The sequence below is a fragment of the Hypanus sabinus genome, chromosome 3 (assembly GCF_030144855.1).
Source record: "Hypanus sabinus isolate sHypSab1 chromosome 3, sHypSab1.hap1, whole genome shotgun sequence".
Lineage (NCBI taxonomy): Eukaryota > Metazoa > Chordata > Chondrichthyes > Myliobatiformes > Dasyatidae > Hypanus > Hypanus sabinus.
In genome coordinates, this window is record NC_082708.1 from 183,028,823 (window position 1) to 183,042,636 (window position 13,814).

Genomic DNA, 13,814 nt, shown 5'->3' on the forward strand with positions numbered 1-13,814 from the left:
GGTCTTTCATTGATTTTATTGTTTCTTGGATTTATTGAGTATGCCCAAGAGAAAATGAATCTCAGGGTTGTGTATAGTGACCTACATGCACTTTGATAATAAAGTTACTTTGAGATGTTGAATTGCGCAGTGTGGGCTCATTGGGCTGGAAGGGTCTGTTAGAGTGCTGTATCAGTGCCCCAACATGATGAAGCATGTGATAGTCCTTCTTTATCACCCTATCTGCAAGTGTTGCCACTTTCAGGGTGCTATGGACCCACACCCCAGGAGCCCTCTGTAGTCTCCTTAGGGCCCTGCTATTTTCTGTATGTTCTCCCTTTATATTTGGCCTCCCAAAGTACAACAGTTCATTCTTTTTTGGACTGAGTTCCATCTGACATTCCTCCACCCATTTCTGCAATTAATCTGTATCCATGATGGAACTAGTGGGTTGCAGTGAAGTGCACAAAATTGCTGATTGAACACAGTCGTGGCCGAGCCTGTCTTGCTCCTGCACCCTCTTTCATGGTTTAATTCAGACACTGGATATGCTGCAGAAGCTGGAAATCTTGAGCAACACGCCCAAAATCCTGGAGGATCTCGGCAGTTCAGGCGGCGTGTATGGAGGAGAATAAGCAATTGATGTTTTGGGCCGTGACCCTCCCTCAGGACTGGTTTAATACGATCTCTGTCTGTTCCTCAGCTGATCACACCGCACGCCATCCGAGTGCAGACACCTCCGCGGCACATTCCTGGCGTGGTGGAGGTCACACTGTCCTACAAGTCCAAGCAGTTCTGTAAAGGAGCACCTGGGAGATTCGTCTACACAGGTCAGTGTTGTTCCACTAGGTGAGCCTGTACTTAGAAAGCATTGGGTCATGTAGATGTTGCATCCGGAAATTATATACTTGAAGTTACAACATCACAACTGTTCTATTGAATGAACTTGTCAGTAGAGTGCTTTTACCTCACCAGGGTAACTTGCTGAATTACAGATGGGAATTCTTCCACTTGGTAAGACCATACATATATTGAGGGTCACAAGAGCTTAAAACATTTAAAAGATTAGCTTTATTTGTCATACATTGAAGTGTACAGTGAAATGCACTGTTGCATCAGCAAGCAAATCAGTCCAAGGATATGCGAGGAGGCAGCCTGCGAATGACGCCAACATAGCAGACGCAGAACTCACTAACCCTAATCCGTATGTCGTTGGAATGTGGGTGGAAAGTTGAGTGCCCAGAGGAAACCCATGTGGTCACGGCTGAACATACAAACTCCCTACAGGCAGTGGTGCGAATTGGACCCTGGTCGTTGGTGCTGTAAAGCGCTGCACTGACCGCCACACTCTCTTGCCGCCCCACAGAGACTTGAATCTAGAGAAGCACACAATCAATAAGAAGGCGGAAGATGGTCAGGCAGCATCTGTAGGGGTGGGGGTGCTTAGGGAGGGGGTTGGTGGAAGGAATTGTTGTTGCTGCTCAACCCATGGACAGGCTTGTTCGTTGTTTGCTGGTCTGTGGAGAGCACTGACATTCCAGCAGGTTTCTCTCCAACTCTTCCGCCCATGTCGTCCAGTCAAGTTGATTGTCACTTAACTATATGCACCAAAGGAGAGAGCATTCCTCTGGTCCAGGATGTAACACAATAGTACCCATAACACTCATATAACACACTAAACACATAATAACTGAAGAAAGTGAGAATTGTGTCTATAAATGAATTACATGCAGAGAAACAAAGTAAAGTGCATAAATTAAATATTGTAGGGTACAGTACAAATCATCCATTGACACTTCGAATGCAATGCAGCAGGGAGTTCAGAAGCCTAATGGCCTGAACCCTGTTGGGCATTGATAATGTAAGATGCTGCTGGCCTGTTTCCCTGATTTGATGGTGAGACAGGCAGCATGGGAGCTGTATGGCCTCGGCTGTAGCGAACACTAGGGCTCAAACTGCGGGCTTGCCTGCTGATGCCGTCCAGGAGAAAGATGCCAGAGGTAGAGTAGCATGGCGCCATGCTCAGATGGGGCTGGCATCTCCCATCCTCGGTGCCCTCCAGTGTTCAATCAGTGGAATGACAGGCTGGATTGCAGTGGCTGCCAGGAATCTGTACAAGGAATTTGCGGAACATGTCGCGCTGTTTCATTCAACTGTATTCATGTATGGTTGAATGGTAATTAAACTTGAATTTGATTTGAGAACTTGCGGGCTGCCCGCTGCATGTCCCTGAGTGTGCCTACACGAGGCATTTCACTGTACGTTCTGATGTATGTCATAAATAATTTAATCTGAATCTGAGATTAAAGATTAGGTTTAATATGTCACAAGTATATCAAAACATTGAAGCATTTAGTGAATTCGACCTTTTGCTTCAACAACCAACTACAGACCAAGGATCATGCAGGGGGCAGCCCACAAGTGTCGTCATGTTTCCGAGGCCAATGTAGCATGGCCAGCATTCATGATGTCTGTGTATTGTGGGGAGAAACCGAAGTGCCCAGAGGAAATTAACACGGCTACGAGGAAAACATACAAACTCCTTACAGACAGCGGCAGGAGTCCATAAGACTTTAAGATCATAAGATACTGGAGCAGAATTAGGCCATTTGGCCCATCAAGTCTGCTCCACCATTTCATCATGGCTGATCCAATTTTCCTGTCAGCCACAATCACCTTCCTTCTCTCTGTATCCCTTCATGCCCTGACTAATCAGAATCAGGTTTATTATCATCGGCATGTGACATGAAACTTGTTAACTTAGCAGCAGCAGTTCAATGCAATACATAATCTAGAAGAGAGAAAAAAATAATAAATAAAATAACAATAATAATAAATAAACAAGTAAGCCAATTACAGTAGACATATATTGAATAGATTTTAATAATGTGTAAAAAACAGTAATACTGTATCTTAAATAAAGAAGTGATGTAGTGTCCAAGGGTTCAATGTCTATTTAGGAATCAGATGGCAGAGGGGAAGAAGCTGTTCTTGAATTGCTGAATGTGTGTCTTCAGGCTTCTGTACCTCCTACCTGATGGTAACAGTGAGAAAAGGGCATGGCCTAGGTGCTGGAGGTCCTTAATAATGGATGCTGCCTTTCTGAGACACCGCTCCCTAAAGATGTCCTGAGTACTTTGTAGGCTGGTGCCCAAGATGGAGCTGACTAGAGTTACAACCTTCTGCAGCTTCTTTCGGTCCTGTGCAGTAGCCCCTCCATACCAGACAGTGATGCAGCCTGTCAGAATGCTCTCCACGGTACAACTATAGAAGTTTTTGAGTGTATTTGTTGACATGCCAAATCTCTTCAAACTCCTAATGAAGTATAGCCGCTGTCTTGCCTTCTTTATAACTACATCGATATGTTGGGACCAGGTTAGATCCTCAATGGTCTTGGAAAGACCCTGGAAATTGAAGCTGCTCACTCTCTCCACTTCTGATCCCTCCATGAAGATTGGTACATGTTCCTTTGTCTTACCCTTCCTGAAGTCCACAATCAGCTCTTATTGACGTTGAGTGCCAGGTTGTTGCTGCAGCAACATTCCACTAGTTGGCATATCTCACTCCTGCACACCCTCTCGTCATCACCTGAGATTCTACCAACAATTGTTGTATTGTCAGCAAATTTATAGATTTTATTTGAATTATGCCTAGACACCTAGTCACGTGTATATAGAGAGTAGAGCAGTGGGCTAAGCACACACCCCTGAGGTGTGCCAGTGTTGATTATCAACAAGGAGCATATGTTATCACCAATCTGCACAGATTGTGGTCTTCTGGTTAAGAAGTTGAGGATCCAATTGCAGAGAGAGGTACAGAGGTCCAGGTTCTGCAACTTCTCAATCAGGATTGTAGGAATGATGGTATTAAATGCTCAGCTATAGTCGATGAACAAGTGGACTAATCAAGAATCTATCTACTTTTACCTTAAATATACCCAATGACTTGGCCTCCACAGCCGCTTGTGGCAATGAATTCCACAGATTGACCACTTTCTGGCTAAAGAAATTCCTCATCTCTGTTCTAAAAGGAAACCCCTCTATTCTGAGGCTGTGTCCTCTAGTCCTAGACTCCCTAATCGCTGCCTATCAGTGCTGTAAAGCATAAGCAAAAGCATAAGCTACTGTGGCCCAAACACAGACTGATAGGACTAACTTGCTGGGCAAATATGTCAGCATGGACGAATAGAGCCGAAGGGGCTTTTTTCTATTCTGTATGACTCTTATGACTCAACTTAGAAACTGAGGTGAGGATCAACACTTTGACATAAAAGGAAGTATATCTTACTCCCAAGTCAACCTTAAATAAAACTGGAATGATAACATGAACTGTAGATCACTCAACAGTAACAACCATCGATGACTCAATTCCATCTCGTGCCCGCCAGTGATAATGACACCCTCACCCATCCCCCAAATCTTCCCGCTCCTGATTGGTAGATTCCAGTGCATTCAAACCAATCAATAAACACTTTCCTGTTTCATCACAAGGTAATTGTAAAGAGTGAGGGGGAGGAGGAGCACAGTTGACCTTTAACCCTAAATGCATTACTTAGCTGATATGAAGATGGATTACCTGATTCTGCCCAAACATATGTTGCAATTGAAGAAATCAGCATCACACACTCTGAGGTAATTGGTATTGATTTTCCAAGGGTCCTTTCACGAGCTGCTGAACAGCAGATTACACAAAGGAGATAATGCAGTTGCATTTTGCAATATTCTATTTCAAAGACCGTACGGAGAAATAAATTAACAGCCAGATGAATGAAACCGCCGAGCCCAAACAGTGCTTTGCAAGGCCCTGGCGGATCAATGTGTCACTGGGTGTCCACACTATTCCACCCTGTTGTTTTAAAGTTGTTGATTTAAAGAGGGAATTTGTATCTTCACGAAACTCCCAAAGAATTTGGGGAACCATTTGAAGAAACATTACAGGTAAGTTACCTCAGGAGTAGCAATAGTAACAGAACGTTATACGGCACAGTACAGACCCTTTGCCCAGTGATGTTCAGCCGACTCTTTAACATATTCTAAGATAAATCCTAACCCTTCCCTGCCCACAAATCCCTCCATTTTCTATTATCCATGTGGCTATCTAAGTGTTTCCTAAATGTCCCAATATATCTGCCTCTATCAGCACCTCTGACAGAGTGTTCCACACATCCACCATTTATCCGTGTAAAAGGATTTACCTCTGACATCCCCACTATACTTTTCTCCAATCACCTTGAAACTTATTCCCTTTTGTATTAGTCATTTGCACAGTGAGAAAAAGTCTCTGGCTTTCCACTTGATCTGTGCCTCTTACCATCTAATACACCTTTTGTCACGTCACCTCCCATCCTCCTTCTCTCCAAAGAGAAAAGCCCTAGCTCTTGATGCCTATCCTCATAAAACATGCCCTCTAATCCAGGCAGTCTCTTGGCAAATCTCCTCTGCTCCCTTCCTAAAGCTTCCACATCCTTGCTATGGTAAATCTCCTCTGCACCCTCCCGAAAACTTCCACAGCCTTATAAAATGAAAATAGAATGCAGAAAATAGTGTTACAGCTTGGGTCCTAGAATGAGGAATGACCCAATATTTGAATGATTTAAACATCAGACCAGATGGATTGAAAACATAGAAACATAGAAAACCCACAACACAATACAGGCCCTTCAGCCCATAAAGCTGTGCTGAACATGTCCCTACCTTAGAACTACCTAGGCTTTACCCATAGCCCTCTATTTTTCTAAGCTCCATGTAGCCATCCAGGAGTCTCTTAAAAGACGCTATTGTTTCCGCCTCCAGCACCGTCGCTGGCAGCCCATTCCATGCACTCACCACTCTCTGCATAAAAAACTTACCCCTGACATCTCCTCTGTACTTACTTCCAAGCACCTTAAAACTGTGCCCTCCCATGTTAGCCATTTCAGCCCTGAGGAAAAGCCTCTGACTTTCCACACAATCAATGCCTCTCATCATCTTGTACACCTCTGTAACCCCCTGGGTCGCTTCAGGCTCGCTCAGCTCGTTCTCGTCTAGGGGGAGCAGCCTTCGGCCCCGCCAAACTGGGTAATCAGCTGGTGTGGATGCTGTGTGATGTCCCCGCCTCGCCCAAAAACAGACTACACCATATGCGATTAAATGAGTACAATTTATAAAGGTTACTATAACTAAGTGATTAATAATGATACAGTATATGTGAAGAAAAAAATAAAGAAAAGGCGCCAAACTTATCAAAGTCCAAACCACTTCGTGCACAACCGTTGGAGCTCAATTACTGAAGTCTTCTGGCCACCATTCGATCCCCTCCGAACTCCTCGACTCGCAGCTTAAGACCATCTGAAGTGGTCAACCAAACACATCCAGCTTCATCTCCTCTCCTCGGAGTACCTCCTGGCCTTGGACCCCCGCTTGGGGTCCGTTCCTCGCCCAGCTTACAGCATCGCGTCCTCTCTCTCTCACCCCCTCGCGCCGATCTCCCCAAAGGCCCGCCAACAATAGCTTACAGACTCAAAAGAAAGAACAACATTAATCCCAATTGGTTTACAAAGGAATACAATTCTCGTTATCAGTAAATTTTAACCCAAACAACCTTCCAGCACTCCTTCGCAACAAAGAAGCATTCCTGCTTTTAACAAAACAAAGAAGCCATTTTGATTACATACACAGTAACAAAGAAAAAAGAAGAAACCCCCTTACACCTCTATCAGGTCACCTCTCATCCTCCGTCGCTCCATGGAGAAAAGGCCAAATTCACTCAACCAATTCTTGTAAGGCATAATCCCCAATCCCGGCAACATCCTTGTAAATCTCCTCTGCACTCTTCCTATGGTTTCCACAACCTTCCTGTAGTGAGGCGACCAGAACTGAGCACAGTAGAGAGGTTGTTGGCAGCAGAGGCAGGGGTAGGCTGGTTCTGTTCACGGCTCCACAACATTTACAAGGGGTAGACTGGAACAGATCGAGAGTTCACCTTTAGGATATGAGAGGCCTGGGGTAGAAACTGTCCTTGAGCCTGCTGGTAAGTGGTCTCAGCTTTTTGCATTTTCTTCCCAGTGGCACGGGGGAGAAGAGAACATGTCTAGGGTGGCAAGGGTTATTGATTATGTTGGCTGCTTTTCCAGAAACAGTGGGAAGTGTAGACAGACTCATTGGAGAGGAGGCTGGATTCTGCGATGTGCTGAGCCGCCCCTACCCCGCCACCACCACTTGCCAAGCACCCAGAGACCGTGATCTGTAGGCCATCAAAAATTACAGTCTAGCCGACACTTCGACATGTCCACAGGCCCTCTGTCTCAGTGATGGGGGAGAGGGAGGTAATTGTCGAGGGGGGATCCGACGGCTCACTGTTTTGACGTTACAGCCTCCAACATTGCTTATTTGGTCTTCCCCCCAACTCAAGCATCAGCAGACTTTCTCTCACTTTCGAGAGAGAGAGTGAGAGAGAGCAATCACTCGAGTGCAGAGGCCTCCGACAGCCGTGCCCGCTGTCTCAATGTTTCGAACGTCCGTGATATCGGCGAGGAATCAGGTCATCCACAAAGCCCCAATAGAAAAGTGCCCGTCTCCCAAGCCGCTTCTGGAGATCCGGCAACGCTGGCCACTCAGCAAGTTCCAATGAGTGAGAGCCCACCGCCCAGCCTGCATTGTTTGAGCGTAACTGTAGATCACGAATTCCGACAGGACCCCAGCCACCTTGAAAAGAGAAAATGAGTCATGAGAACAGAAGATTTAAGCTGTTCCACGTACGAACTTGGAGGTGTTGCCCAGGTCCGCAAAAACCTCTGGCACCATCTTTAGCTCATCCCACTCCATACTGCGATGCATCTAGACAGAGTGCTGTCTATGATGCATCTGTAAAAATTGGTGACAATCCTCAGCAACATGCCAACATGTCAGCCTCTGAAGTAGTAGAGGTGCTGGTGAGCTTTCCTGGCCTAGTGTCCATGTGGCTTGACCTGCCTTTTCCGGTAAAATGTCCAGTAAATGTCAATATTGCCAGTGATGTCACTTTCTGTGAGAGGACATATAAAAAGGCTCAGTGCAGTGGCTTAGAAGATGAGTTAAGGTGTTTTCCAAGATGCTCACTTAAAGCTTGATGGTCAGTCCTCTTTCTTTTCTAGGGCAGAAAAGAGAGTCCTCTTGAGTTTCTGGCCAACGTTCAACTCACCAAAGCTTCCACCGAAAGGTCAAGTAGAAAATTATCGCATTATCAAAGTTACCAAAAGGACTAAGCTACTGATATGGAGATAGCTTAAACTGAAATAATTCAGACAATCTGAAGAGAAAGAACTCATATCAGAGGAGTGACCATGAAATTATCTGATCATCGAAACCTTTGATCATTCGAGGGGACTAGAATACAAAAGCAGGGATGTTATGCTGAGGCTTTATAAGGCACTGGTCAGACCACGTTTGGGGAATTGTGAGCATCTCTAGAACATAAAACGTAGAATAGTACAGCACAGGCACAGGCCCTTCAGTCCACAACATTGTGCTGAACCAATTGAATGACTAACTCATCTCTTCTGCCTACAAAATGCTCATATCCATACATTTTCCTCACATTCATGTGCCTATCTATCTTAAAAATCCATTGCTTTTCTGCCTCTACCACTAGCCCAGGCAGTGTATTCCAGGCACCCACCACTCTCTGTGTACAAAAAAAAAATTGCCCCTCACATCTCCTTTGAAATTTCCCCCTTTCACCTTAAATGCATGCTCTCCAGCATTAGACATTTCATCTCTGGGAAAATGATGCTCTCTGTCTATTCTATCTAAGCCTCTCATAATCTTATAAACTTCTATCAGATCTCCCCGTATCTAAGTAAGGGCATGCTGACATTAGAGAAGTCCAGAGAGGTTCATGAGAATGATCCTGTGATTGAAAGGTTAATGTATGAGGAGTGTTTGATGGTTCTGGACCTTTACTCACTGGAATTTAGAAGAATGAGAGGGGATCTGATTGAAACTTATTAAATATTGAAAGATCTGGATAGAGTGGATGTGGAGAGGATATCTATATTGGGGGAGTCTAGGACCAGAGAGCACAGCCTCAGGATAGAAGGAATGATTTTTAATACAGGGATGAGGAGGAATTTCTTTTGCCAGATGGTGGTGAATCTGTGGAATTCATTGCCACAGACGGCTGTGGGGGCCAAGTCATTAGCTATATGTAAAGCAGAGGTTGATAGGTACTTGATCAGTCAGGAAGTCCAAGGTTACAGGGAGAAGGTAGTAGAATTGGGTTGAGAGTGATAATAAATCAGCCAATACTCAGTGATGGAGGGGACCTGATGGGCTGAATAGCCTAAATCTGCTTTTATGTCGTAAGGTCTAATCAAACAAAATTGCCATTAAGGGGAAAATCATGTCTGATTTTTTTTGAGGAAGTTTCCATCATAGTGGATCAAAGACAAAGTCAAGTTTATTGCCAGAATCAGAATCAGGTTATTTCACTTGTATATGTCATGAAATTTGTTGTTTTGCGGCAGCAGTAAATACAATGCATAAAATATTACCACACACGAGAAAAGGAATATAGAAATAAAAATAAGTAGCACTAAAAGAGAGCAAGATAGTGAGGTAGGTTCTGTGAGTTCATGGACCATTTAGGAACCTGATGCAGAGAGGAAGGAGCTGTTCCTGCACAGCTTCCGTTGAGCAGGTGTTATGCACTAAAACTGAGTTGCTGCTGCTTCACAGGCACAGAGGCCACATAGCATAAAATAAGCAGCTTTCTCAAGAAAAACATAAATTAAATATAAATTATTTCTGTTTAAAGTACTTGTGAAGAAAGCACAGCAGCAGCTCTACTTGCTTAGGAGTTTGTGAAGATTTGGAATGACATCTATAACTTTGACTGACGTCTAACTATGTGTGGTGGAGAGTAGGTTGACTGGTTGCATGGAAACACCAGTGCCCTTGAATGGAAAATTCAAGTAGTGGAAACGGCCCAGTAACATCATGGGTAATGCCCTCCCCACCATTGAGCACATCTACACGAAACATTGTTGCAGGAAAGCAGCATCATTTATCATCAGAGACTCCCACCAGGGCATGCCCTTTTCTCACTTCTGCCATCAGGAAGAAGGTACAGGAGCATCAGGACTCACAGCTCTAGGTTCAGGAACAATTATTACCCCTCAAACATCAGGCTCCTGAACCAGAGGGAAAAACTTTGCTTAACTTCACTTGCCCCCTCAACAAACTGTTCCCACAACCTATAGACTCATGTTCAAGGTCTCATCATCTCATGCTCTTGATATTTATTGTTTATTTATTATTATTTTTTTTTCTTTCTTTTCGTATTTACACAGTTTGCTGTCGTTTGCAGACTGGTTGTCTACCCTGTTGGTGCAGCCTTTTATTGGTTTTATAATGATTATTAGATTTACTGAGTATGCCCACAAGAAAATGAATCTCAGGGTTGTATATGGTGACATATATATACTTTGATAATAAATTAACTTTGAACTTTGAATTATACACAATTTTTACAAGAAAGAGTGCAATTAGAGCAAAAGTCTATTCTAATACAAAATGGTCATAGTGTTGCTAAACTGTAGTGATTGTGACATGAACTGAATGGTTGAAGGGAAGTAGGTGTTTCTGAGCCTGGTAATGTGGAAATTCAGGCTTCTGTAGTTCCTACCCGATGGCAGCCGAGGGAAGATGGCATGGCCCAAGTGGTGTGAATCTTTGTCTTCTTAAAGCAGTATCTCATGTAGATTCGACCGATAGTGGGGAGGGATGTATCCGTGATGTACTGGGCAGAGTCCACTACTCTCTTTGGTTTCTTGCATTCTTGTGCTTTTGAATTGCCACACCAGACCATGATGCAACAAGTCGGGATGTTTTCAACAATACATCTGTAGAAGGTTGTTAGAGGGTAAGGTGAGAAGCTGAACCTCCTTAACCTACAGGGCAGGAATTAGTAGATATCCTTAGACTTCAAGAAGGTGTTTATCAATGCATCTCACAAAACGTTCCATCACATTTTAAGAGTCTATGGTGTGTAGGGTGAGGTATTGGCACGTAGAAAGCATTGGTTCATAGCTAAAGCAACATATAGGATAAGGAGTCATTTTCAGATGGGTAATCTGTGATTGGTGACCTTTTGTACATTGGTTGTCAGTCTGTGTGTGTAGTTTTTCATTGACTCTGTTGTATTTCTTTCTTCTACTGTGAATGCCTGCAAGAAAATGAATCTCCAGGTAGTGTATGGTGACAAACTGCAAACATAAATCAATAATAAATTTACTTTGAATTTTGATCTCAAGGTGATCTCTGTTGAGCCAGTGTAAGAGACTTAGGGCAGAAAGATGAGAGGAAAACTAGGGTGGTCTGCTGAATGCTCGGATATGAGGGACGATATCTTCCAACATCGCACATTACGAACATCGAGGCACAAATTTCAATCCATTATCAGACTTCACCTTTTCTAATGCAAGGTCTTCAACCCAAAACATTAGAACATAGAACATAGAAGCGTACAGCACATTACAGGCCCTTCAGCCCTCAATGTTGTGCCTACCCTAAAGCCCTGCCTCCCATATAACCCCCCACCTTAAATTCCTCCATATACCTGTCTAGTAGTCTCTTAAACTTCACTAGTGTATCTGCCTCCACCACTGATTCAGGCAGTGCGTTCCACACACCAACCACTCTCTGCATGAAAAACCTTCCTCTAATATCACCCTTGAACTTCCCTTCCCTTACCTTAAAGCCGTGTCCTCTTGTACTGAGCAGTGGTGCCCTGGGGAAGAGACGCTGGCTGTCCACTCTGTCTATTCCTCTTAATATCTTGTACACCTCTATCGTCTCTTCTCATCCTCCTTCTCTCCAAAGAGTAAAGCCCTAGCTCCCTTAATCTCTGATCATAATCCATACTCTCTAAACCAGGCACCATCCTGATAAATCTCCTCTATACCCTTTCCAATGCTTCCACATCCTTCCTACAGTGAGGCGACCAGAACTGGACACAGTACTCCAAGTGTAGCCTAACTAGAGTTTTATAGAGCTGCATCATTACATCGCGTCTCTTAAACTCTATCCCTCGACTTATGAATGCTAACACCCCATTAGCTTTCTTAACTACCCTATCTACCTGTGAGGCAACTTTCAGGGATCTGTGGACGTGTACCCCCAGATCCCTCTGCTCCTCCACACTACCAAGTATCCTGCCATTTACTTTGTACTCTGCCTTGGAGTTTGTCCTTCCAAAGTGTACCACCTCACACTTCTCCGGGTTGAACTCCATCTGCCACTTTTCAGCCCACTTCTGCATCCTATCAATGTCTCTCTGCAATCTTCGACAATCCTCTACACTATCTACAACACGACCAACCTTTGTGTCGTCTGCAAACTTGCCAACCCACCCTTCTACCCCCCACATCCAGGTTTTTTTTAAAAAACATTAACTCTCTTTCCCCTTCCGATGATGCTGCTTGACCTACAGATTATTTTTAATATTTACTGATTTTATTTCTGTTTCCAGCATTTGAATTTTTTATCTTTATTAAGCTTGAGGTGAAGCAGCCTTTAGAACATAGAGCATAGAGCATAGAACACAACAGGACAGTGCAGACCCTTTGGCCACTATATTGTGCCGACATTTTACCTAATCTAATCCTTCCCTCCTACATAACCCTCCATTTTCTATCATCCATGTGTCTATCTAAGAATTTACTTTCCTCTATTCTCCTTAAAATTATCCCCTCTCATATCAGCATTTCCACCCTGGGAAAAGTCTCTGGCTGTCCACTCTATTTATGCCTCTTATCATCTTGTACACCTCTATTCATCTCTCATCCTACTTTGTTCCAAAGGAAAAAAAACCCTAGCTTGCTCAACCTACAGTACTGTGCAAAAGGCTTTGGTGCACATATATATAGCTAGGTGGCTAAGACTTCTGCACAGTACAGCAGTAATTTTATGCATTGCATTCTACTGCTGCCACAAAAAAAAAACAAATTTCGTGACATACGTGAGTGATGATAAACCTGATTCTGATATGGGTCTCTATTGTGGACTGAGAGTGGGAAGGGGGCAGGGAGAGAGGAATTGTGGTTGGGAAAAGGAGAAAGGAGAGAGGAGGGAGCAGGAAGCACTAGAGAGACATTCTGTAATGATCGATAAACCAATTGTTTGGAATCAAATGACCTTGCCTCATGACTCAGGGCTGGGTGTGTCTGCTCCCATACCACACCCCCCCCCAACCCCGGCACTCCCTCTCTGCCACCTATTCCACACCCCGCCCATGGCCCTCCACCTTCGCCATTCCCAACGGCTTTGCTCCTGCCAGATTTACAGACTGACATTCCACTCCACGTTGACAAATACTGTGCAAAAGTCTCAGATGCTTTGGCTCCATATGTGCGCCTAAAACCTTTGTGCAGGACCATATCCTCATAAGGCATGCATTCTAACCCTGGCAGAATCCTGGTGAGTCTCCCCTGCACCCTCTCTAAAGCTTCTACATCCTTCCTATAATGAAGTGACCAGAACTGAACTCAATACTCTTACGTACTTTATAGAGCTGCAACATTATTCTGTGGCTATTGAACTCAGTCTCCCAACTAATGCAGGCTAACACACCTTATTAACAAACCTATTAACATGTGTGGAAGAAGGAGTTGATTGAATTATACAAAATAATGATGGTTCGAAGTTCAATGTAAATTTATCATCAAAGTACGTGTATATATGTCATCATATACAACCCTGAGATTCATTTTCTTGCAGTCAATCACAGTAAACACAAGAAATACAATAGTATCAATGAAACATTGCGCCCAACAGGATGGACAATGTGTAAAAAACAGTGCAAATACAAAAAGAGAGAGA

General features: G+C 43.9%; 1 protein-coding gene across 4 annotated transcripts in view; it reads left to right on the forward strand.

The window, feature by feature from the left end:
• The window catches only part of LOC132391943 (transcription factor COE3-like), a 432,097-nt gene that overhangs the window by 351,753 nt on the left and 66,530 nt on the right, over positions 1 to 13,814 (forward strand). For all 4 annotated transcript variants that reach the window (XM_059965751.1, XM_059965748.1, XM_059965749.1 and 1 more), the window contains exon 10: positions 683 to 809. In XM_059965751.1, coding sequence (XP_059821734.1) covers positions 683 to 809 — 127 coding nt within the window. The remainder of the gene's footprint in view (positions 1 to 682; positions 810 to 13,814) is intronic.